We start from the raw sequence: 27,912 nt of genomic DNA on the forward strand, positions 1-27,912 counted from the left end.
GACGGGGTTTCACCATGTTGACCAGGATGGTCTCGATCTCTTGACCTTGTGATCCACCCGCCTCGGCCTCCCAAAGTGCTGGGATTACAGGCTTGAGCCACTGCGCCCGGCTTAGTTGTACTTCTTAATTGTTATCATTTTGTAGTCGATATCTCAGGACTGAAATTCTAGTTTACTTTAAATTTGTTTCTCTCTCTTTTTTTTTTTTTTTTTTTTAAGAAGAGGTCTCCCTTTTTGGGCAGGGCTGAAGGGATTGGCGCTATCTTGGCTCCCTGCAACCTCTGCTTCCCAGTTTCAAGTGATTCTCCTGCCTCAGCCTCCCAAGTAGCTGGGACTACAGGCATGTGCCACCATGCCTGGCTGATTTTTGTATTTTTAGTAGAGGTGAGGTTTCACTATGTTGTCCAGGCTGATCTCAAGCTACCGACCTTGTGATCTGTCTGCCTCAACCTCCCAAAGTGCTGGGATTTCAGGCGTAAGCCACCTCGAGTGGCCCCCTTTTTTTTTTGTAAGAGCTGGTGTCTTGCTGTCACCCAGGCTGGAGTACAGTGGCACAATTTTAGCTCACTGCAACCTTGAATTCATGGGCTCAAGCAATACTCCTGCCTCAGCTTCCCAAGTAGCTAGGACTACAGGTGCCCACCGTCACGCCTGGCTAAGTAGTTGTTGTTTTTTGTTTTGGTAGAGACGCAGTCTTAACCGTGTTGCTCAGGCTGGTCTTGAACTTCTGGTCTTAAGGAGTCCTCCTGCCTCAGCCTCCCTATTAGCTAGAGCTGCAGGTACACACCTCCATGCCTGACTAAGAAATTTTTTTGTAGAGAGGGGGTCTCACTATGTTGCCCAGCTGCTGTTGAACTCCTGTCCTCAACCAGTCCTCATGCCTTGACCTTTCAAAGTGCTAGGATTCCAGGCATGAGCTACTATGCCTGGCCGAAAATTTATTTTATTTTTTTTTCAAGAAGTAAACCCTTTGAAAGAATTCTTTATTTTGTTGTTTATCTCAAAGGCCACTACAATGTCTAACACATACTAGGCATTGAGTGAATATTTCTCAGGTGAGTAAGAAAAATTCAAACAAACCAGAAGGGTATATGACAGTAAGTGTATGTGTCGTTTGCATATCTCCCTTCTCACCATCATTTTTATTTTTGACCTAATATTATGGAGATTTCCATGTGGCTACCTGCCATGCTTTTTTTTTTTTTATTTTTTTTTTTTTTTTTTGAGATGCAGTCTTGCTCTGTCACCAGGCTGGAGTGCAGTGGTGCAATCTTTGCTCACTGCAACCTCCGCTTCCCAGGTTCAAGTGATTCTTCTGCCTCAGCCTCCCGAGTAACTGGGATTACAGGTGCCCACCACTGCGTCCAGCTAATTTTTATATTTTTAATGGAGACGGGGTTTCACCGTGTTGGCCAGGATGATCTTGATCTCCTGACCTCATGATCCACCCGCCTTGGCCTCCCAAAGTGCTGGGGTTATAGGCTTGAGCCACCATGCCCGGTGCCTTTTTTTCTTAAAGTGACTACAAATTCCATAATTTAACTGATCCTTTCATATATTTATTTATTTATTTTATTTTAACACAAATAGACAGAGTTTTATTCTGTTACCCAGAGTAGAGTGTAGTGGTGTGATTATAGCTCACTGCAGACTTGAACTCCTGGGGTGCAATCTTTCCACTTTAGCTTCCTGAGTAGCTGGGACTATAGGCATGTACCACCACATCTGGCTATACATAGTTATTTAATAATTTATTTTCAGTCTTGCGTAACTACACTCTAGCAGCTGATTTTCATTACATCTTTTTGTGTACACGTGCAGTAGGGTGTTACTAGAAGTGGAATTCAGAATCAGACATTTATATTAAACATTGATCAGTTTCTACTTGCCTTTGCTAACATTATGAGAATATCTTTTTCTGCTTACCCCCACCAGTGCAATTTAATTATAAAATGTTGGATCTCTGTTTTCTGGTTTATATTTACATTTCTTTTGAGTGTTTAGAAAGTTAATTGTTCTGGCCGGGCGCGGTGGCTCACGCCTATAATCCCAGCACTTTGGGAGGCCGAGGCAGGTAGATCATGAGGTCAAGAGATCGAGACCATCCTGGTCAACAAGGTGAAAACCCATCTCTACTAAAAATACAAAAATTAACTGGGCATGATGGTGCGTGCCTGTAGTCCCAGCTACTTGGGAGGCTGAGGCAGGAGAATTGCTCGAACCCAGGAGGCAGAGGTTGCGGTGAGCCGAGATCATGCCATTGCACACTCCAGTCTGGGCAACAACAGCGAAACTCTGTCTCAAAAAAAAAGTTAATTGTTCTATAAACTGTTCATATGCTTTGCCCATTTTTTAATTTTTAAAATTTTTATTAAAAAAATTGTTTTTTGACACAGAGTCTTACTCTGTCACCCAGGTTGGAGAGCAGTGGTGCAATCATGGCTCAACCTCCTGGGCTCAGGTGATCTTCCCACCTCAGCCTCCCAGGTAGGTGGGACCACAGGGGCATGCCACCATGCCCAGCTAATTCTTTGTATTTTTTATAGAGACAGGGTTTCACCATATTGCCCAGGTTAGTCTCAAATTCCTGGGATCAAACAGTCCTCCTGCCCCTTCCTCAAAGTGCTGAGATTACAGGTGTGAGCCTCTATATCTGCCTGCATTTTGTTTTTGAACCACTGGTGTTTTATTGATCGTACTTTAATAAATTTAGTATATTTGTCATGTGTTGGAGGTTTTTTTTACTTTTGTCTTTTGATTTTGGTACTTTTCTCATGCGCAAATTTTAACTTACCATGTAAGTTTACTCTTTAAAGTCTTTTTACTTTTATTTATTTATTTTTTTTGAGGCAGCGTTTCACTCTTGTTGCCCAGGCTGGAGTGCAATGACGCGATCTCGGCTCACTGCAGCCTCCACCTCCTGAGTTCAAGTGATTCTCCTGGCTCAGCCTCTCGAGTAGCTGGGATTACAGGTACCTGTCACCACGCCTGGCTAATTTTTTGTATATTTAGTAGAGATGGGGTTTTGCCATATTGGCCAGGCTGGTCTTGAACTCCTGACCTCAGGTGATCCACCCGCCTCGCCTTCCAAAGTGCTGGGATTACAGGCGCGAGCCACTGCGCCTGTGTAAAGGCCTTTTTTTTTTTTTTTTTTTTTTTTTTTAAGACAGGGTCTGGCTCTGTCACCCAGGCTGGAGTGCATTGGTGGCAATCTCGGCTCACTGCAACTTCTCCCTCCTCAGCTCAAGCAGTCCTCCCACCTCAGCCTCCCAAGTACCTCAGACTGCCACACACCTGGCTAATTTTTGTATTTAGGTAGAGATGGGGTTTTACCATGTTGCCTAGTCTGGTCTAAAAGAACTTCTGCGCTCAAGCAGTCCTCCTGCCTTGGCCTCCCAAAAGGTTTCTTTTCCTGTGCAGAGATACATTTCACCATATTCTCCTCTAGTTCTGTCTTGTGTTTTGTTCTTAACATTTAAATCTTATCTCGTTTATTTTGGTAGAAAGAATAAAGTAGGAATTCAACTTTATTTTGATAAAATTGATTTCACAGTTATTCTAACAGATGACTATATAGTTATTCCGAAACCATTTATTGAATAATCCACCATTCTGATTTGAAAATGCCACCTTTATTATTTGCTGATTTTCCATTTGCTGGTCTTTCTGAGCCAATCATTGATCCAGTGATTGGTTTGTCACCGTTAACAAACTGTAGTTTAATATGTGGGTAGAGGCAGTAGTCCCTTATAAACTTTTCCAACTTTAGTTCTTTGAGCAATTTATTCAAAAAGTTCTTGTATGTTAGGAAAGCATCCTAATTTTAATTCGAATTACGGTAGTCAGCATGTCTTTTTTCTAAATAAGTGAATGTTTACCAGTAGTGCAAGCTAATTTATTTCAGAGAAGAGAGTTTATTCCTCCTAGGTAATTTTTAAAAATCTGAACAGATGACTTTTTTTTTTTAACTTTTCTAAACTGGTGTTTTGACTGAATTGTTCCATGAAATACTAATTCCACTAAAAACAAAAAAGGGTGGTTGGGGAGAAAAGTAATAGGGGCAGTGCTTCCCTCTCTGGATGTGCTTGGATATTATCAATATGTATTGCTATTTATAGATTTCAAGATGTCCTAGAAAAAAGAAAAAACAAAACTTTATATAAATTAACTTTTTTATTTTATAAGACAGTGTGTGGCCCTGTCACCCAGGCTGGAGTGCAGTGGTGCAGTCTCGCTCACAGTGACCTCTGCCTCCAGGGTTCAAGCAATTCTTGTGCCTCAGCCTTTCAGATAGCTGGGGTAATAGGCACACATCACCATGTCCAGCTAACTTTTCTAGTTTTAGTAGAGACGGCGTTTCACCATGTTGGCCATGCTGGTCTTGAACTCCTGTCCTGAAGTTATCTGCCTGCCTTGGCCTCCCAAAGTGCTGGGGCTGGGATTAAAGATGTGAGCCACCACACCTGGCCTGTATAAATTAACATTTATCTGGCTTATTTGAGCATCGTTTTTTTTTTTGTTTTTTTTTTTGAGACAGAGTTTCGCTCTTGTTACCCAGGCTGGAGTGCAATGGCACGATCTCGGCTCACCGCAACCTCCGCCTCCTGGGTTCAGGCAATTCTCCTGCCCCAACTTCCTGAGTAGCTAGGATTACAGGCACGTGCCACCATGCCCAGCTAATTTTTTGTATTTTTAGTAGAGACGGGGTTTCACCGTGTTGACCAGGATGGTCTCGATCTCTTGACCTCGTGATCCACCCGCCTCGGCCTCCCAAAGTGCTGGGATTACAGGCTTGAGCCACCGCGCCCGGCTTGAGCATCGTTTTTTGTGGTGCACAGTAGTATTCTGAACAACAATTTAAGAATTAATACTTTTATTTTTTTCATCAAGGGCTAGCTACTATTTTAAGCATTTTTTTTTTTAAGATTAAATTTCCATAATAAAAGTAAAACTACCCTACTAAAGGATTTGAGGAATATTGAAAGAAAAGGAGAAAAAAATCAGCCTGTAATTCTACTACTTACTTTCCAAGGATGACCAGTCTAAGCATTTGAATATATTTTAAAAACCTCTTTAAGATTTCTTTTATAGTTTTCATTATGTTGTATACACAATTGTGAATTGTGTTTTTAAAATTCCTTTACATTGATATAAGATTTCCATGTCGTTTTATGCATTTTCTTTGTAGTGGGGGATGAATGCTTTAACAGCAATTTTTCTCAGAGTTGGTCCAGGAACCCCAAGGGTTCCTAAGGACTTTTAGAGGATCTGTGAGTTCAACCTGTCTCATAATAAATCTAAGACATTATTTGCCCTTTTTTACTCCTAATCTCTCATGGGTGTACAGTGGAATTTTTCAGCATTTCCATGATCTGATAGGGCAGCAGATTGAATGAGGAAGCAGATGTGAAAATTCAGCTGCCTTTTTAAAAGTCGAATATTGAATGGACTTAATAATGTAAAAAGAGACATTCTTTTTACTGAATTTTAAGTTATTTTTTGTAAAGAAAAATTAACATGTAAAAGGTTTTATTTGTAAATTGATATTTAAATTTTTTTGTTTTAATTTCTAATATGGTAAATATTGATATAACCCACATAAAATCTCTTTGTGGTTCTTAAAGAGTGTAGAGGGGTCCTGAGACCATAAAATTTGAGAACTGCTGTTTTATAGTATTTAATACAAAAAAAATTTTGTTTGAATAAAAAATATTTGATCACTTGGCTTTATTATTTTTATGCAAATTACTTCTGAATACAAATATGATCGTCCCTCAGTATCTGTAGGGGATAGTTGCCAGGATACCCTTTTAGATACTAGAGTCCATCCATGCTCATGTCTCTTATATAAAATAATGTAGTATTTGCATATAACTTCCATATGTCCTCCCAAATACTTAAATCATCTCTAGATTGATTTATAATAACGTCATATAAATGCCATGTAAATAGTTGTTATATTGTGTTGTTTAGGAAATAATGATGAATAAAAAGGCTGTACATGTTTAGTATAGATACTGCTGTCTTTTTTTCCCCTGAGTGTTTTCAGTCCACCCTTGGTTGAATCTAAGGATTTAGAACCCACGATAAGGACGATTGTATACATAGGTTCTAGAAAACACAGCTCTCTTTTATATGATGATAGTTTTATGCTTTGTAATGTGACGTTGCATCCAAGGACTTTATTGTTCTTGAATTAACTTAGGCATGAGATTTTTAAAACAGTAACTTTAGTTCACTGTTGTTTTTTTTCCCCAGGCAGCTGAGTATGTCCCAGAGAAGGTGAAGAAAGCGGAAAAGAAATTAGAAGAGAATCCATATGACCTTGATGCTTGGAGCATTCTCATTCGAGAGGCACAGGTTTAGTGATATAGGATTACATTTCCTTCTCTATGGGTCCAATCACACTACTTGGTTCTGCAGTGAATAATATTTTCATAATCCTAACATTGTAAATGCTGTTTATTGGTTTTCAATTTTAGAATCAACCTATAGACAAAGCACGGAAGACTTACGAACGCCTTGTTGCCCAGTTCCCCAGTTCTGGCAGATTCTGGAAACTGTACATTGAAGCAGAGGTTACTATTTTATTTTATTTTTCTTATATCAGCATCTGATGGGAATTGCAGCATACACTGTAGTGATAAAAAACAAGTTAGGAACATAGCCAACTAGGACAAGGAGGATTTAAATGTGTCTAACCTTTATTTTGTAAAATAGGTATGAAGGAGTAATTAAAATGAATTTTTGAAATTTGGGTCTTTTACAAGCTGATGATTGTTGCATTTTGGAGTTGCAACAACATTAAAACAGTTTCAATGGTATTGGAGTGCTTTAGCCTTTTATTTACTTGTCATGTGTCAATTTATTGCCTCCTGTGTCATTTATTTAGAGCTCATTTTTCTTTTTATTCCTACTTACAAACTAATATGAATGGGAGTATATGAAAATACAGAAATGTTAACTTAGTTTTTCATAGGGTATTTTGAGTGTCTGGTGAAATGAAACATTTTAAGAGAAGAATTACTTCACATTTTAATTTTGTGAAAATGCATGGTTTATCAATGTAAGCACTTCAATAATTTAATGATTTTTCTGTAAGATGAAGTTTATATTATGTAAGATTAAGCTAATGTGATTCAAACCTATTTAATCCTATAATCATAATTTTATCCAATGATATTTTGATTTTTTTCTTGCTTTTTATGTCTTGAAATTTGAATCCAGGCATGTATATTGTATAGAGCGAGGAACCCCATTCATGATTATGGTTAGGAGGAAAATGTTAATTTTTGAAGACTGGAATTAGTAGTAAAAATGATAACAAAAGTTTTAATGTGTCAATAACAGTTGGCACCAAGTAATCATTTTCAGGTTATTAATATGAATTAATGGGATGGAAGGGGTAAGATGTAAATAACTGATATCCACATTAAGCTGACAGTTATATGCAGTTCTTTTTATAACTTAATAATATGCAGTACTCTTATTTTTACTATTTTGTGATATAGATTCTCAGCATAATCAAGTACACTGCAGCCTCAACATAACATTTTCTGCTGTACCTGAAATTTGATAACATATAGGTCTCTTTTGGACCTATTCAAAGGGCTTTGGTCATCAGCAGTACTGAATAGATTTCAGCACAACACAGTGTCACCTGTGATGTGTCCTCAGAATGGACTCAACCAATAGCAGATTCAAATAGAGGCTACAGTGTACTCATTGTATTGGTGCTGTAGTTTAGATTGTATTACTTGGTGGGGAGGGAATTTACTGGATAATACCAGGAACATTGTGTGTGTTTTATTTTTGTGTGTGTGGTTGTGTATGTGGAATGTATGTTTGTGTGTTTGTATGTATGAGAGAGATTGTGCCTTATGTGGAGTCTGGTAGTTTTGGCCTATGACCGTATCCTTAAAGCTTCATCACCTGTCCTCTGGGATCATTTCTTTCCTTAATATTTAATTACCAAAGTAGCTTGGCACAAAACAGGTGAGGCCTGTCCGAAATATGCTGAAGCCAGTGTGCTGCTTTGTCTTAACTCATTAAAATAAGGAACCTGGATCACCTGCACATGGTCTGCATTCTAGTCTGGCTTTACAAACACATTAGACTTATAATCAAATGCACCAGAAATTAACATAATTGATATATAATTGTTTTTGTATAGTGAAGTAAAACTTTGTGAGTTTTTAAATTCCTTGTTTCTCAAATATTCAGGCATTATTCATGCATTTTATTATAGCATAAGTTAAACTAAAATAGGCAGTTAGATACTCCATTCTGTAACTCTGAACACAATGGGTTTGTTTCTCCAATTTACTAGTTGTAAGTTACAAACTGCATCCTAAAAAAAAAGAGTTTCAGGAGGACCAGATGTTATTCCAAGGGGCTGAAAGTTGTCTACATAACAGACTCAATTCATATAATGAAATGAAATGAGCTGATAGCAGTTGCCTGATTTATGTAGTTGGTAATATTTGCAGTTATTTTACATACACACAAACATATACATACACATGCAAGTAGGTATATTTAACATGTATTGAGAACAAATGGTAAATAATATATATGTATGTTTTTTAAAATTTATATTTTTGGTTTAGGAATTAAGGGTTTAAATTGAATACTGGTTTTAAAAATGTATATCCTGAGCTGTGTTTTTCTCTTTCATGATTTGCTCATTATTTTTATTTTTTATTTTCACATTTTATATTTTTGTTTAGCCTGTGAGAGGCTAAAGTTTTCTTTGATCATATCACTCAATGTGGCCGTTAATATTTCTGGAGAAGACACATAACCTATTTATAATACTTTTTAAAAATTCAAAGTGAGAATAAGAATGTCTTTACGTTGAAAGTAATAATTCAGTGTTTACATAACATTCTGTATGCACTCAAAATAAAGTTTTGTTAATACGTTTGTTGTAACTCAGTACTTCATGGTGGGGAAATTGTAATGTTCATTTCTTTATATTCAGCTAACCCAACTTGTGTGACTCCAAATACATTTTTTAATAGAAAATACATACATCTTTAGTAACAGAAGATAATTTGCTTCCCCAGAGAAATTACTTGCAAATCCTATTAAAGTACAAAATGTCAAAGGAAAAAAAGTATTAAACCTTTTTTAAAAAAATTGAAACATCAGTTGGAAATGAGAGCATATTAAATAATCACTTAGAAAAAAAGTTAATGATGCTAGTATATGAGCCAATATATCAGATTGCTCATAACTCAGAGTTGAGCTGTATCTATTTAGCTCTGTAAAATTTGGATTTTAAAATGTCATCCTTAATTTGCCACGTGCTTTTATTTTTCTGCTGTAGTGTGGAAATTGTTGGAGGTGAAATTCCCTTGCTTTAGTGAATGGCATTTAGGACAAACGTCTGTGTATTCTTAATATGTAATTTCAAAAACTAGGCCAAATTACTTCAGTGTTAGAGTAATACATTGGAGATAACATTCTGCCTTCACTCCCTGAAATATATTGTTCTCTTTATTTTAAAACTGCTACGTCACACATGATTTAACAATATTATTATGAGATGAGCAAGTCATTAAGTATGACTGTTCTTAAAGTTATAGTTATCAAGTTTAAAATCTATCACTATATGAAACTACTTTTGCTACTTCTTAGTTTTATATAAAGGAAAATTTATGTCTCCAGCTATTTGATCGAATAAGGATCTCTTAAATATAGTTTAGTATATTTTTGGATTTAAGAAATGAGAGGTTTTAAACACTTGAGTTCAGTAGAATGCCCCAGTCAGAGCCTCAGTGCTCTTGGTGCAATGGCATATGCCTGTAATCCCAGCACTTTGGGAGGCTGAGGTGGGTGGAACACAAGGTCAAGAGATCAAGACCATCCTGGCCAACATGGTGAAACCCTACTAAAAATACAAAAATTTGCTGGGTGTGGTGGCACATGCCTGTAGTCGCAGCTACTTGGGAAGCTAAGGCAGGAGAATCATTTGAACCGGAGAGGTGGAGGTTGCAGTGAGCCGAGATCCTGCCACTGCTCTCTAGCCTGATGACAGAGTGAGACTCCATCTCAAAAAAAAAAAAAAAAAAAAACCTATTTTTTATAATGACGAAAAATGTCACTAAATAATCACACAATTTAGAAAACCTATAGAATGTTGCCATATTCTTTTAAATTGTTCTTCCCCACCAGCCTGTGGTTTCTGTAGCTTTTCATATAATTAGATGATGAGCAACAACATGCAAGCTACAATATCTTATTAGAGAGGTAATTTGTTTTGATTCAGGCCACATTCATAAGGAATTTTTTTACTGAAGGATGTTTTTTATTGGTGGCAGAAGGAGAAATGAAGAAGGTAATGCTGCTGGTAATAGCAACAATGTATCTTGCGGTCTGTGAAAGCTGTATTTCTGTAATAAAAGCATATAGATAATTGATTGTTTTTTATTTAAAATTTTTACAAAAGATGAATTATTTTCTTTATACTTGGTTTTTTCTTCCTTATAAATAATGGGTTGTGTGGCATACATTTCAATTTTTCAAAATGACCTTTCTTCTTGGAAAATGGAAGTGAACTCAGGATGCAACATGAGTGACCTAAATTGAAATAAACTTTTCCACTGTTGATACTGTTTTAATACCTTTACGTAGCAGTTTAAATTACTGTATGATAATGTATTGTTTCTGTTAAGCAATGTGATTTTAAAATGCAGATACAATTACTGCATTATATAGATTATGGTGATTTCTATACTTCAGCTTGCAGCCTTTTTACCAAAAAAATCTGTACTCTCTTCTTATAGATCTGCACCTTTCCTGTTTGTAATAAATGTTGGTCCATGTCTGTGTGATTATTCAGATTCTACTTTAAAACTCAATATGCTTTTTTTTCTAGTTCCTTAGATGCATATATAAATGTAGAGTAGAGATGTAAAAGAAAAAAGTACTTGTAAACACAGAACCGAATGATAATATCTGAAAGTGCTTTGAATAAAGTACTATTTGATAAGCAAAGGAAATATTTGCATGTTGACTATAAGTAGTAAACTATTGTAGGTTTTATTGAATTATCTGATTCCATCCCTTTCCCTCTCCATTATTATAACAGATATTTAGGTGCTGTCACTTCTACTAACATGGTCTATACATTTTTTCCCTTGGGACTTTTTTCTCTGCCAAAGCAACTATTTGCAAAAGGATGTAGTCACTTAGATGACAACATTTCTTTAAATAAAACCTTATGTTTTCCAATCTTTATAATTTCTAGATAATCTATTCTTTTATGTGAAATGTAGCCATTTATTTTCAAGCAAACTCTTGTGCTAATCAACCTGGTTGCCTATATATTTGTCAGCTTTGTAAAGCAAAACTATAATCTCTGCAGTCATTCGTAAACATATTGAAAATATATGGTCATTTTCTTTACACTGGAAAGACTCTTATGTTTTAAACCCAGCTTCCTTATAGTCCATTCTTCAGTATAATAAGAGTCATGATAGATTCTGAAATTGTAGAAAAGGGTTTATGATAAAAAGTACATATACATTCTAAAATTAGTGGTGAAACAAAAGGACTATTGGATTGTACAATTTGAAGTTTTCCGTATGGTAGTAATATTTTACCTAAATTTCCTGGACATTCATGGAATAACATGTATAATACCTAATACTTAGTTAAAATTATTGGGTATTACGGTCATTAGGATCATAGGGGATAACTTTGGTTGAAAACTCTATCCCTTTCCCAAAAAATTAAAGTTAGGCTGCAACATAGCATCCCTGAATCAACACAAACATGTAAGCCCTTCATAATATCACAGAGCTAGAAAACTACATATTTGGAAATAAAACTAATTCTAACACAAGACTTTTTACAGTGCTGAGCATTTTTGGTTGTAACTTGAGCTCAGGGGAACCAGGTGGCACTTGACTTTCCTTTATAAAACAAAGGACCAATTTAAGTCGAAAGCTCAAATCTTTTTTTTTTTTTTAGACTGATTCTCACTCTTTTGCCCAGGCTGGAGTGCAGTGGCATGATCTTGGCTCACTGCAACCTCTGCCTCCTGGGTTTAAGCAATTCTCCGCCTTAGTCTCCCGAGTAACTGGGATTACAGGCATGTGCCACCACACCTGGCTAATTTTTTGTAGTTTTAGTAGAGACAGGGTTTCACCATCTTGGCCAGGCTGGTCTTGAACTCCTGACCTCGTGAGCCACCATGCCTGGTCAAAAGCTCAAGTATTTTTTAATAGATTTATTGTTTGTATTTTCTTTAATGTGTCAGCTTTGAAACAGCTATTCCTTTGGAATAAGTGTGCTTCAAGGCACTTCTAGGAAATGAAAATGTCTAAAATATTACCAGTGACATTTGTAAAAAGCTGCACCTCTAAATAAATGTGGACAATGCATTTATTAGTTGTAACTAATTTATTAAACTTTCAATTTTATTACTTTAATTTTACAGAATTTTTAAAGTTTAAATTTTATTACTAAACTGGTTTGCTCCTAGCAACTTGGTAGCAGAAAACAAATAGTTGGTTCGTATAATGGCATAATAGTTTGAAGTCTGTATATAGATTTTTTTCCCCAACATACCAGAATCCACAGCAGTCTGAACAAAAATTATGAATATTTTCCTTGAATACAACTTGAGAAACTCAGCTGCTTTTCTAAGACTCAGGAAAGCATAATGTGGGTAAGTTTTACCATTTTGTGTACTTGACCTCCAAAGAGAAATTTTCTATTTGCAAGTGATAATTAAGAAATAGTTCTAAAGACAAGTTGAGATCAGTGATAGGATTCAAATGCAGTTTTGAAATAGTACATTGAACTGTAGTAAGGGTCAAAGATAACAAGATCCCAAAGCCGTTTTTAATCTTTCTGAAACCGAATCTAAGTACGTCTATTCATGTGACCGCATGTTCAATTACAGCCTTTTATTTGAATGCACAATGTCAGATCTAGCATGTACTGTTGACTTTGTCCCAAGATTCCTATATGGAAAATAGTCTTTTAGGGTGACAATTTCTGCAGCTTTTTATCCTGGATTTGAAGAAAAAAGAAGGTTGGCTGTTTGGTGATTATGGTTTTCTTGGGAATTTTTTCACTCACCAGACTATGACTGCTGCACATATTACATACTTGAAGTGGGCATACTGTTTTAAGTCAAATTTTTAGAGTCGGAAGATAGTTTAGCCCCCTCATTTTATATGTGGGTAAAATAAATCAAGACATTGTTATCCCTGGAGCCAAAGTTTACAAACTTCACTGCTTTAGAATCACTTGGGAAGCTTTTAAAGCATATAAGCTTCCCAGTTAGCATGCCAGGACTGCTGACTAGAGGATGAACATACAGTATCTGTTTTTGTTTCTTAGGTGTTTCCGGCACCTAGTTTTGGGAATGGAGGCTTTGCAGTGCAGTAATTGAATATTAGTGCTGTCAGTAAATTTCATAGTTTATAGACTAATTCCTATACTTGCCTGAACAATAAAGTGATTAGTCTCCTGGTTTGCTTTTTGTATATAATGAATCAAGAAGTAATCTTTGAGGCATCTACTATGTGCTTAGTATATTGTGACTGTTAGATTCACAATCAGGTTAGGGTTATGCCATTTTAACTGACAGTTTTTTTACTAACAATTTATTCCTGGGTTTGAAACCCGATTTTCTGGTTGCATAAACTTTTTAAAAAAGAAAGTCACATGAGTGCCAAACTAAGAATCAGATAACCTTTAAGGACACTTCAACTGTTATGGGAGAATCATCTACGCTGGAGAATGTGGCTTAAAATAATTAACTGCAGCTAACTTGTACCCTCTGTAGAATTTAAACAAGAATGCCACATCTTGGTATTTATGTTTGGTTCATTAGCTAACATCCTATTATTTATTTATTTATTTTTTAGACGGAGTCTTGCTCTGTCACCAGGCTGGAGTGCAGTGGTGCAATCTTGGCTCACTGCAACCTCCGCCTCCTGGGCTCAAGCGATTCTTCTGCTTCAGGCTCCTGAATAGCTGGGACCACAGGCGTGTGCTACCACACCTGGCTAATTTTTTTTGTATTTTTAGTAGAGACGGAGTTTCACCATGTTGGCCAGGATGATCTCGATCTCTTGACCTCGTGATCCACCCGCCTTGGCCTCCCAAAGTGCTGGGATTACAGGCGTGAGCCACCGCGCCCAGTCGCTGACATCCTATTCTTTCAGTGCAACTTGAGTGTTGTACTGATACTTCTCATTCTTCTGGGGGGTGGGTAATGAGATGTTTTCTTACAAATAACCAGTTATTTCTAACACTATAGTCAGGTTTCAGTCCCTTTCTGATTTTTAAAACTAGAAATATCTGTAGTGTTCGTCAACCATTTTAAACTCATATCCTTATTTAAAAAATGAAAACTCAGATGCTTCCTTAATGGCTTTTGACAGTTTTAAAATCAAATTTGATGACTAAAAAACTAGTGCTAATTTTAGAATGGTCTTGTTAGCTATAGTTAAGAATCTAAGTACTGATAATATTTAGAAGTACATTAGATTAAATTTTATAAAGCTTAAAAAAAATGACAACACTACCCAGTATTATAGACATACAGATAGTGTCATTGGAGGGGAGATTGTCAGCAAAATAACTTTCCTGTGTTTGTACCATTTCCTTTGGTTTTGGCTATCATGGATAACGAGAATTTTTGAAGGCTTTGTGCTTCATTCAGGGTATGGTATTGGATATTAGATGAGAAAATGCTTAAAACATTCATTATTTAGGTTATCAGAGTCTAAGATTCAATCATGGGAGATCACATGATTTAATCTGCTTTGTATGGATTGAATAACAAGAGCATTGCTTTTAGGGGTTACAAACTGACATTTTAGTCACTTAAGCAATTTTTGTAATGCATTTGTAACTTTATTTTGAAATTATTTTAAACTTAGAAGTTGCAAGAACAATGCAAATAACTCCCATATATATTTTACACTGCTTTATAACATCTTGACATAAGTGTTTATTGAATATTTTTTCAAACTATGGGAGATTGCACTGCATATATTAAGACTTTAATACTTTGATGTGGTTCCTAATAACAAAGATTCTTATACACAGTTGAGCGATGAAATTCAGGAAATTTAACAGTAGAATCATCTGTAGTCTATGTTCTACTTTTGTTATGGTAATACTCTTTAACAAATTTCTTCTGATTCATTATCTAATCCAAGGCCATTATATAATTATCAGTCCCCTTAACCTCCTTCAATGTAGAACAGTCCCTCAACCTTAATTTGTTTTGGGTTTTTGTTTTGTTTTGTTTTTGAGACTGGAGTCTTGCTCTGTTGCCCAGGCTGGAGTGCAGTGGCATGATCTCGGCTCCCTGTAACCTCGGCCTCCTGAGTAGCTGGGACAAGTGTGTACCACCATACCCAACTAATATTTGTATTTTTAGTAGAGATAGAGTTTTACCATGTTGGCCAGACTGGTCTCAAACTCCTGACCTCAAGCCTCTCAAAGTTCTGGATTATAGGCATAAACTACTGGATCCAGCCCTCGGCCTTAATTTAAATTTGTTTGATGCTGCATCATTAGATTTAGGTTATAGGTTTTAGCTGAAAAGCCACCAGAATGGTCATGTGTCTTCAGAGTAGCTCATCCAAAGGCATAGTAATGTTCATTTGTCCCATATTGGTGATGTCAGTTTTGATGATGTGGTTCAGGTGTTGACCAGTTTGTCCACTGTGTAGTTAATATTATTCCTTTGGTAATTAATAGAAAAAATAATGGGGAGATAATTTTGAGACTAAATACGTATTCTCATCTAAGAACTGCCCACTCTGTTTAGACCCTGTTGATTGCTGGTTGAATCAGTGATATTTTTCCATGGAATTATCTGGTGTTTTTCAATACATTTATTGAGTGGAAACAGGTATTCTATTCATGACTCAAACTTTATTGTGTTTGAAAACTGTCGGAAAGTCCTAGCTTTCCCCTCCCCACCATGATTTTTTTCATTGCAGAAGCTTACCTAGTGAGTATAGTTAGAAAAGATTATTTATAGAATTTTGTCAAATATAAAATCATTTACTGTAAATAATGCCTGTCAATTCTGTCATAAATCATATGGGGAAGAAAACTTTAAAATTGCTACCTCAAGCATTAGGTTATATAGAAATTAAAACTATGATACAGGAAATGGATATCTATATTAATTTGACCAAATGGCAGGTTATTTCAAATAAGAATTTAGATACTTTAAAAATAATAAGGGCATCTTTCACTTTATAAACAAGTTAATGAGTGAAAAAGATCATCTAGACTAACAATTATGTTTGCAAATCGTACATTTTTTAAATTAAAATTTTTCACTTGTGTGAGACACAAATGAAATTGTTAGCACTTGAAAGAAAATAGTTTCTATTAGCAATTAAAGATGTCAGATTGCTTATCCATGGGAATATTTGCCAAAATGGTAACTGTTCCCTTGTAAATTTGAATTTCCTGAGTTCACAGAATAGTTAGGAGATTAGCATTTAAATTACAGGCATTCCAAGTCAAAATGACTTATAAAAAAATGTTTACTCTGGCTGGGCACAGTTGCTCACGCCTGTAGTTCTAGCATTTGGGAGGTCTAGGTGGGCAGATTGTTTGACCCCCGAGGAGTTTGAGACCAGCCTGGGCAACATAGTAACATGCCATCTCTAAAATACCTTTTTTTTTTTTTTTTGAGACAGAGTCTCACTCTGTCGCCCAGGCTGGAGGTCAGTGGCACGATCTCGGCTCACTGCAGCCTCTGCCTCCTGGGTTCAAGTGATTCTCCTGTGTCAGCCTCCCAAGTAGCTGGTACTACAGGTGTGCACCAGCACACCCAGTTAACTTTTGTATTTTTAGTAGAGGGGGGGTTTCACCATGTTAGCCAGGATGGTCTCGATTTCCTCTCCTTGTAGTCCGCCTGCCTCGGTCTCCCAAAGTGCTGGGATTACAGGCATGAGCCACTGCACCTGGCCCGAAAAGAGTATTTCTTAAGTTCAAGTTTTTATTATGAGGGAGGGGAGCTTCTCTGCCCTGTGCATCAACTGCAGGGTCAGAATTTTTCTTACTGTGTAGCTGTAACAAGGGCCTAATCATACGTGGTAGTGTGGGAAAGATATGCTTTAAAATGTCTTCATTTATTTAAATAAATGCAAGTGCAAGGAATTTGCAGGTTACTCTGTAAAGGCTATATGTAGGAATAGGAATGAAAGAATTTGAAGTCTGAGGACCCTAGGATATTCTGCTTACAGCTTCCTTATTGAATTACTAGGACTTTAGCCAAGCAATTTAAACTTTTTTTTCTAACTTTTTATTATAAAAAATTTCAAACAAATTTGAAAGACTAGTCAATACCTGTACACCACTACATAGGCTCAATGAATGCTTTATATTTCTCTGCTTATATAAAGAATAGTACCCTATAAAACCACAATACCATTATCACACTTAAGAGGAACAGTAATGTTCAAATCTAGTTTAATATTCAGTTCATACTTAAATTTTTCCTCCATATGGGCTTCTAGTCACTTAGCCATTATACTAACTGGCCTAAGAAATCTAAAATATAGTAGTGGAAATAGCTATTAATATATTGTAAGTTTTTAACTGACTCTTGTTTTTCTTTACGCAGTCTCGCATTCTTCATTAGCTGTGTCAGTATTAGGTTTATCAATAGTTTGGTGGGCATTTGAAAAAATGTATTATGTATAGCTACTTACAGCCACATAAAATTGCTTAAATAGAATTTCAGCAAACCTTTTAGAAGATATATGGTACAATAACTTTTATGTAGCCAGATTATCCTTTGTATAAAATCTTATCTTTAAAATTCTAGTTGCTATTGTGCTCCATACTTCTGTAGTTTTTTAATTTTTAGCTGTAGATACTTGGATTTAATTTCAGATAGTACAAAGGAATCCTGTACACAAAAAAGGGGCAAATCTTTGTAATTTTAGACTTTTAAGAAGTTTATAAGAGCATATATTTTCTATCCTTTTTGAGACAGGGTCTTACTCTGTCGCCCAGGCCGGAGTGCATTCGTGTAATTATGGCCTACTGTAGCCTTGACCTGTACAGGCCCAGGTGATCCTCTCAGCCTCCAGAGTAGCTGGCAATACAGGTGCACACCACCACACCCAGCTAATTTTTGTAGTTTTTTTTATTTTTTATTTTGTAGAGACAAAAGTTTAAAATTTTGTACTTTTTGTTTTGCCATGTTGCCCAGGCTGGTCTTGAACTCCTGGACTGAAGCAAAGAACATACATTCTTTACCACTTTGAATATTTTTTTACATTCCACATTATAGAGAGAGCAATCACTTTTACATCTGTTTTTGGGTTAGCAATTAGGAGTGTTACTAAAATGGCATTTACTTAAATCAAGGCCAAAAGTAAGGATTTAGGTAGAGTATATTAGCTTTTCAATATATGCTTATTATACAGCTTTCATACTTTTCAAGAAGTCTTGTAAAAGAGACTTTCTGATAGGATAAACTATATTCACTATGATCTATTATTTATTTATTTAGACCTTGAGTCTCTGTTGCCCAGGCTGGAGTGTAGTAATGGCGCGATGTCGGCTCACCGCAGCCTCTACCTCCTGCATTCAAGTGATTCTCCTGATTCAGCCTCCGGAGTAGCTGGGATTACAGGTGCCAACCACTACACCTGGCTAATTTGTGTATCTTTAGTAAAGACGGTTTCACCATGTTGGCTAGGCTGGTCCTGAACTCCTGATCTCAGGTCATCTACCACCTAGGCCTGCCAAAGTGCTGGGATTACAGGCATAAGCTACCACACCCAGCCTGATCTGAAAAGAGATTTTTATTAATTGAGATTATGAAACTTTAAAGTCAGAGGGAAACAATAGCTAGCTATTTAAAAATATTAAGAGGAACTTGACTTTTCTAGTTAATGGGAAAATCTGATTTATTGAAGCTAAATCTGCATTTCCAGTTGTTTGTAATTTGTGGTGCATCAGGCTTAGAGAGTCGATAAACTTTTTGAGCACATCTCTAGTCTGTGTCACTGAAGACTCAAATATGTTCATGTAGCTACCTGATACTCCTCAGTTGATTGTAAGTAAACCACTATGATGTTGCAACAGAATTTGTATTATTTACCTATAAAACAGCTTGTAATTCTAAGTGTACCACAGTTGAAATATTTTGGAATTTTACTTTAGTGTATTCAATTATGCTTATTATAAGATACTTTTATGGGTAAGAAGAATTTTACAAGCTGTAGTTTGTGATTTTTAGGAGACTATGCAAAGTAAAAATGCAGAATTGTGTTAGCAAACCTTCATGGAAGGTAATTTTGTATATGGAGGACTAGTGCTTAAAAGTTCCCTAAAATTGTGGCCTTTTAGTAGAATGAAATTTACTGATGCCTACTGACATATTTGCCTGGGTTATATTCACATAAAATTGTCCAAAATATTAACACCTTTTTTTTCAGTAGTACAGTTGGCTGTTGAATTTATAGGTTCCCAAAAAAGTCATCTGGTAGTATTTTTGCAAACCCCCCACCATCTGTATATTTTTATAGGTTTTTATGTGGTTATAGGTTTAAAAAAAAAAAAAAAAAGAGGCCAGCCACAGTGGCTCACGCCTGTAATCCCAGCACTTTGGGTGGCTGAGGTGGGTGGATCACTTGAGGTCAGGAGTTCAAGACCAGCCGGGCCAACGTGGTGAAACCCCGTCTCTACTTAAAATACAAAAATTAGCTGGGCATGGTGGTAGGCACCTGGAATTCCAGCTACTTGGGAGGCTGAGGCAGGAGAATCGCTTGAGCCCTGGAGGCAGAGGTTGCAGTGAGCTGAGATCACGTCGCTATAGTCCAGCCTGGGTGACAGTGTGAGACTCCATCTCAAAAAAAAAAAGTAATGAAAATGTCTTTTTTCAGGTTCTTCCACGTTACTTGTCAGGAAGATGGGGGCATTATCTTCCTAAATTGTTTCTAAAATTTATTAACTTTTCCAATATCTAATGAGTAAATGCATGCCAGACACTGCATGGGAAGATGGGATGGTGAGTTGAGGAAATCTTCTGGAAGAACAGGACTTGTGAATTGAGGCCTGAAGTACGTGTATGAGTTAAGCAGAGAATACCTGGCAAAGAGAACTGCAAGTGCAGAGGCCTTAACAAAGGAAAGAGAGAAAACCTGCTTTATTTAAGGAGTTGAAAAAATTTTAGCTTAATGATTTTAAATTTTTTACATTTTAGAAACAGATGAATAGCTTGTTTTTAAATTTTTAAGCTGAATTTTGCGTCTAGTCATTCCCAGTATATTAAAGCAGATGACTTGTAATTTATGTGAATGTTTTCTTTATTGTAGAAATACATGTACTTAATGGTCATTGACTCATCTAGAATTACAGCTAAGCAGGGAGAATAACTGGAGAATAAGCATGAACATCTGAAATAATTGCTAAATTAATAAGTTGACTGTTATTTTGCTCTAGGAAGAGCTTAAGTTGAGATATCATCTATAATTCTGGGCCCTTATTTTACTAAAAAGGCCTACATAAATTTATAAGTTAAATGACCGGAAGCTTCGTGTTCAATTCTCAAAAAAAATTACATGTTGATTTAGAAACTCTTTTGGTTTCCTTTTTTTAAAATTTATTTTTGGTTTCTATTTGTGCACTGAGAAACTAATACAATTAAGAAGCTATAAAATTTTCCCTTTAGTAAATCTTCATAGCGATTGAGGAAAATATGACAATAATTAGCCAGAGTTTTCACTTTTTGAGAGGGGGAAAAAAACCTTTCCTAAGATTAAAAAATTAGTTATTTTCCATAGTAGGTGAAACCTGAGAAGTTGTGTAAGTTTGATTCCTTGAAATGTTTTTTACCATGAGTAAAATTTGTTTTTACTAAATGGGAGTCGTAACATACCACATTGTCAGTGTCTAGCTTATCCAATGACACAGCTTGTAAATTGACTTATTTTGTATGGAAAGAAGATTGCTTCTTTTGTATGAATTTTTAAATGAAAAAAACATAAGAAACATTTCCCCCCTTTTGGGTAAATATTTGTTATTTTGAATGTGTTCACTAAAAGGGATTTTACCAAAAGGACAAATAAATAATAACCAAGATTAAGATACTACTTATTTTATTGATTCTAGTATCAAAGTTTGAAACTTAGTTTTAAACAGAAACCTATAAAATGTTTTGATGTCTTCTGAATACTTTTGGAATACCAAAAGACTGGTTAAAATTTTAAACAGTGAAAGCACAAGAACAGTAGTTTCCAAACATCTGTCAAAACCCAAAACATCACGCCATTGCACTCCAACCTGGGCGACAGAGCAAGACTCTGTCTCAAAAAAACAACAAAACGAAACAAAAACCTTTAGCAGACCATGTCATTTTCTAAATTTTTTTTCTAATTTTATTGATTTGTAATATCCAGAAATTTGAGAGGGAGAATTGCTAGGTGATATGAAGAGAGAAATATTAATGAGAATGTGTTGACGTAATAGTAATAATATTTTTTAAAAGATGGTGGTACTACATGAAATAAGATGTTTTTATAGCTGTTAAATGAAAATTATAATGGAACTTTGATCACTATTAATGAATTCTGATATTTTTAATTGAATTTTAAATAAATTTGTATCTGTTCTTAGTAATTATGTGAAAAGTCATGTTTGTGAATTATGTGAAAAACCTATTAGTATGTTTAAGAATCAGTTGTTGTGGTTTTTGTTTTGTTTTTTTGATTTTTTGAGACGAAATCTTGCTCTGTCGCCCAGGCTAGAGTGCAGTGGCATAGTCTCTGCTCACTGCCACCTCCACCTCCTGGGTTCAAGCCGTTCTCCTGCCCCAGCCTCCTGAGTAGCTGGGATTACAGGCACCCACCACCACAACCAGCTAATTTTTGTGTTTTTAGTAGAGATGGAGTTTCACCATCTTGGCCAGGCTGGTTTCGAACTCCTGACCTCATGATCCACCTGCCTAGGCCTCCCAAAGTGCTGGGATTACAGGCATGAGCCACAATACCTAGCCAAGAATCAGATTTTTTTAGTACCTTCAGGTAGACTGATTTAGTAATTAGTAGAAGATTATTGAATGCTAGGATACCCACAAGTATAAAATTTTATGCATACTATCTGCATGATAATCAACGTATTAATAGTAAAGTCTCTTCTTTAGTCATATTGGCATCCTTGATGTTCCCTAAATTTATTCCAGACATATTCCCTTCTTAGGGCTTTTGTCTGCATTAGCTCTTTCAGCTGTTCTAAAGATATTTCTCCAGATAGCTGCTTTGCTTTCTTCAAATCTACAAAAATGTTAACTTCTCATTGAGATTTACTGTGACCACTCTATTTAAAATTGCTACTCCTATCCCTCACAGAACTCCTCATCCTTTACTAAGTTCTCCTTTTCACCTATAATTTTTATCACCTAATGTACTCAATAATTTACTTATAGTTTGTTTCTTTTGTATGTTGATATATTCCAACAATACTTGGTATATAGTGGCAGTATACCAAGGTAATACTTGTTGAATTAAAAATCCACAGTGAGAAATAATTGTATGTTACAAGTTGAATTTCTAAAAATTAGAGTTATGGTATCAGTTTATAACAAGATGTATTATTTTCATGAATATAAAATTCTGATCGGCTAATACCTTTACTGTTACAGGTTAAAAAATATGTCTTTATTTTTGGAGCACTAAAAAGAAACTATTCTTTTGAATTGTCTAATACCCCTAAACATTTAAGTATTTCAGAGTAAGCTGCTTTCACATTATTTAGAATTATATTGATGTATAATTTAAGAGAAAGATTTTTACTTTATTTTTGGAGTCAGGGTCGTACTCTGTCACCCAGGCCGGAGTGCAGTGGCTCAAACTCAGCTCACTGTAAGCTCCACTGCCTGGGCTCAAGCGTTCCTCCCACCTTAGCCTCCCAAGTAGCTGAGACCACAGTCGCAGGCTACCATGCCTGACTAATTGTAGAGACAGGTCTCATGTTACCCAGCCTAGTCTTGAACTCTTGGGCTCAAGCAATCCTCCCACCTCTGCCTTCCAAAGTGTTGGGATTACAGACATGAGCCACTGTGCCTGGCCAGATTTTTACCGGCCAGATTTTTGCCAGATCTGGCTTCTTTAACAGATTACCTTTGTAATTTAGGGCTTCAGTGAACATTGGATTTTAGAGTTTTTAGTTATTTTCAAGAAGTTTGCACATACAATTTTTTTCTAATCTTTTTGAAAGCATGATATTAAATATTATGAAGGAGACTTGCAGGTAATATGGTGAGTTAGGTTACTCAGATGAGCTCTCTCACTGAAAACAGCTAAAGCTGCTAGACAGAATTTTAAGAACACCTTATTAACATTGAAGAACTTACAGCACTGTAAGGAATTACCAGGTCAAAGCCTGATGGAGTAGGGAGGGAGAAAAAAAAGGAACACGAGGACATAAACAGAATGCCTAAACTGTTTTGGCCCTGAAAGCAACTGCCAAACTGAGAAGACTTGAGCTTCAGTTTTGAACACTTCCAGGACCTCAGGCAGCAAAAGTCAAAACCCCAAGGCCTGCCCAAGGTTCAGTGTCCAATGGGATATCCTCTCCCCTTCAAACTGTGTGCTGCAAAAGCTACACTCAGGATGACAGTGATCTAGAAGTAAATCTAGAAGGTGTGCCACCTTCCTCCCTGAAAGGGACTGAGAAAAGTTGCGTCCCTCTAAGTAGAGCAGAATGGGGGAATCCTGAGATGTTCCTTATGTGGATTTGTGTAAATAAACATCACCTGAGAATGATTCAGAAAAACTGAAGCCATGTATGTAAAGTAGACTCAGCCTGAATTATGCCCCTAATAGGTGGTAATAGCTTATTCATACCCTTTCTGAAGGAATGCACTTTCTTCCTAGGCCTCAAGACTTTCCACAAATAATCTGTGAAGGAAAAGGAGATCAGTTGTTAAAAATAAGCATATAAGGAAACTACATATATCAGACACAGACCTGCAAAGACTTCAGAAACTAGAATTTAGGTGAGATTAGGTTAATAACACAGGTGAAGAGAGAATCAGAGAACTGAAGGAATCCAGAATAGAGTTTAATGAGAGATATCTGAGACACAAAGGGTAGTGTGAAAATGTGTCTACTTGAAGTTCTAGCAGTAGAGGAAGAACACTGGGCGGAAGCACAATTAGAAGACAGAAATACTGAGAATTTTCCAGAATGATTGAAGACTTCAACCAACAGATTCAAGATGCTTGTTGAATCTCAAGTAATAATTTGAAAAATCCACAACTAGACATGAGATTGAAACTATAGAAAGCTAAATATATTTTCTTAAGTCACATAAATGGTTGGAAACAAAAAGATAAATGACCTTCAAAGGAACAGCAGTAAGGTGGTAGTAACTTTCCAGCAACAAGAGAAGCCAGAAGACAGTGGAATTGCCTCTTCAATCTGCTGAAAGAAAATAGCTGTCAACTTGCAAATTCTGTACCCAGGGTCATGTTAATAAAATAGCATTGTAAAAGTTACACGTGCATTTTTGAACATGTCCAATTGTAGGTATAACTTAAGTATATATTAAAAAATTAAAAGCTCATTTATTAAGTATCCAGGTTACTCTTCATATTTGCTTCCTACCCTAAAGTCATTCTGCTCTAATGAAAGTTTTCTTAAGTGAAAGGACTCTTAATTGGAATTGGAATTGGTTTATTTTTAGCTTTACTTTTTTCAGGGCAAAAATGATTATGAGTTTTATTTTTATGTTTATTATAAGAGCTATAAATCTCACTTGATTGGTTTAGTGCCACAAGTTTATAGTTTGGGCATGAAACAAGTAGTTTCTTAAGTGTTGAATTTCAGTTAAATTTTTACCCAAATATATCACTTCAATAACTTTATTGTTAAATGTTTATAAAACCCTTTGACTTGGTTGGAAATGAGTATTTTTAATAATCTCGAATTATGCCAGTGTCAAATTCCATTAATTAGTATTCATCTTTTAGGTTTGAAAATTATCTAAACTAAATTTTTTTGGTAATGCCTCTGGACTTTATTAGTTTGTGTTAAGGTTGATAGTATTCTTTTTTAATGCTTAAATTTTACTATGTTTTTGGAGGCTGCGAAGGTAATTCTTTACCTTAAAAAATGTTAAATAGTTTTAACAATATTATACATCTAATTTCCGTATGCATAATGCATATTATGTTTTATTTGTACATTTTTTGCAAATTTTAAGAATATTTTGGGGGCTTTTAGAATACTGTTTGGAGAATTGATGAAAATACAGAAATGTTTAAATGTAAAAGAACTCAGAACAGGTTATATGTCACCTAGACACTCCATGTATATGCATGTGTATATACATATATGTATATACATATGTATATGTGTATATATATTAAAATAAGGTTCAAAAATCAGAAGATAACAAAAGGAACCTACAGTGAAAACTCAGCTACCCCTGTTCTTGAGGCACCAGTTCCCCTCAGAATCTAGAGACGTTTAATGCATATACATTCATGTGTTCTGTCCTTTACATTAATAACTATTACATTTTGTTTTGCACCTTTTTTATATAGCTTGAGAAAGTAAGTTTTGGAAATCTTTTTTTCTACAAGTACATGATATTCTATATTTCTTTTAACTTGTCCCCTACTGAAGGACGTTTAAGTTTTTTCTCAGTCTTACTACAGACAATACTGCAGTAATTGTGTACATATCATTTCCATTTGTGTAAATATTCTTGAGGATTAAATTCCTAGAAATGGAATTGCTGGATCAAAAAGTATGTGGGGTTTATTTGAATTTTCAGTTTCCTAATGATCTTCCACAGAGGTTGTCATAGTTTTAAATCCCATTGATAATCCTGTAAAGGGCCCATTTCCCAAATCCTCTTTATACAATATGTCATACTTCTTAATTTTTGCCAGTACTTATAGGTAAAAAATGATCATCTTAGTGTGGTTTTCATTTGCATTTCCCTTATGGATGGGATTGAGCATATTTTCATTTTTAAGAGCCCTTTGGATTTCTTTTTCTGAGTACTAATCTCTCTAGTCCATTTTTCTGGTTTTTTTTCTCTTTACAAGAGCACATTAGGAAAGTTAAGGGAAACTTAATGTTGGCACAATTTCCTGTTTAGAAGTTGAAAGAATTTCAATTAAACATTTAAATAATGTGTTACATTTCTTGCTTTACTTTTTTTTCTCATTGTCAGAATAGAAGGAATGATAAATACATTCTGAGATGAAAGAACATATTTTCCTTTGTTTTGGTGTCCTTACTGACCTATTTTACATCCTTTCTTTCCTTTTTCTTCTTTCCTTCTTTCCTTCCTTCCTTTTTCTTTTTCTTTCTTTCTTTCTCTTTTTCTTTTTTCTTTCTTCTTTCTTTCTTTTTTCTTTCTCTCTTTCTTTCCCCTCCCTCCCTCCCTCCCTTCCTCCCTCCCTCCTTCCTTCCTTCTTTCCTTCTCTTTCTTTTTTCTTTCAAGACAGGATCTCACTATGTTGCCCAGTCTGGAGTGCAGTGGTGTGATCACAGTTCAGTACAGCCCTCACCTCCCAGGCTCCAGCAATCCTCCCACCTCAGCCCCTCAAGTAGCTGGGACTACAGGTGCATGCCACCATGCCCAACAAATTTTTGTATTTTTTTGTAAAGACAGGGTCTTGCTCTATTGCCCAGGCTGGTCTTGAACTCCTTTACTCAATCAAATCACCTGCCTTGGTCTCCCAAAATGCTATGAGTACAGGTGTGAGCCACCATGCTTCGCCTATATTTGTCTTTCAAATGCATGTTTTGTACTTAAGTATTTCTTTTGTTAGTCAAACCTCTGATTTCTCATTTAAATTAAGTCTTAATGTTTGCAAATTATTTTTTTCACTTTTTAAAGCTTTTTGTATTGCATTTCAACATTAGAAAAACATGAGGAGACTCACATACTCTTACATAATAAAAATAGTTTTAAGATTTTACAAGTGCATGTTTCTTTTGCTAGTTATATTTATTTTTCCTGAAACTGATTTGCCTATGAACAGTTGTTAAGGAAAATTTTAATGCACATTACAGATTTTCTTGAGCTATTCAATAAGGTCATGTAGAGAATAATAGACATCAAAATCATGAAGGCATCTTTCAACAATCAGATATCCTTTTGAAGTGAGTTTATATAGAGTTATATTCTATTAACATTAAATATTTGAAAACCAGTTTTCTTTCACATTGGTGAGCTAATTAAATACTTTATAGAATTTGGTTTTCAACATGCACACTTTTCTATTCAACAACATATCTCAAATGTAGTAATTTGAAAGCTAGTCCATAGATTATTTTATATCTTGTTTCTGTGCATTTTGCAGTAAGATGTTGGGATATGGGGAAAACAGAAAATGATTTTGTGCCTGTTCCCCATTCCTTCCTCAGGTTTAGGTAGTGACCGGGAAAAAAAGCTGCCAGGAATTTAGCTTCTTTGAGAAACTGAGCATTAGGAAACTTTTTTTTTTTTAAATAATTTCACAACTTTTGATAATCTGATATCTCTACTGATCTGTTATAGTAGTCATGGACAAAATTAGACCTGTATATTAGAATCAACTAGAAAGAATGGCCATATGTGTTTACCTCATTTGCTGGTGAAAGTATCACCTCCTTAGCCTAGAGCTTGCCATTCAGGTTTTTTTCCTTTCAACTATCTTTACATTTTAATGACAGCACCATAAGGGCCTGTTCTTCCAGCAGGAATACCAATATAATCTTCATTTCATTCTTGTCTGCTAAAGCCTTAAAGGCAGCTTTCCATGTAGTATTTGAACTTAATTCTTTACCTTTGGTGGCATCACTTTGGAAAATGTGATATATATTTAGAGAAAGTAAAATTAAATGCAAACATTTCAAACTATATAAAAATTCCAGAGAAAATAGGGTGTGTTTT

At 35.6% G+C, this 27,912-nt stretch overlaps 1 protein-coding gene across 1 annotated transcript in view; it reads left to right on the forward strand.

Annotated features, from left to right (window-relative positions):
* The window catches only part of CSTF3 (cleavage stimulation factor subunit 3), a 76,319-nt gene that overhangs the window by 13,826 nt on the left and 34,581 nt on the right, over nt 1–27,912 (forward strand). Inside the window, exons 2-3 of the mRNA XM_032283633.1 lie at nt 6,259–6,360; nt 6,483–6,578. Coding sequence (XP_032139524.1) covers nt 6,259–6,360; nt 6,483–6,578 — 198 coding nt within the window. The remainder of the gene's footprint in view (nt 1–6,258; nt 6,361–6,482; nt 6,579–27,912) is intronic.

Source organism: Sapajus apella, unplaced genomic scaffold (genome assembly GCF_009761245.1).
Source record: "Sapajus apella isolate SASKATOON/1434 unplaced genomic scaffold, GSC_monkey_1.0 scaffold14, whole genome shotgun sequence".
In the NCBI taxonomy this organism is placed as follows: Eukaryota; Metazoa; Chordata; class Mammalia; order Primates; family Cebidae; genus Sapajus; species Sapajus apella.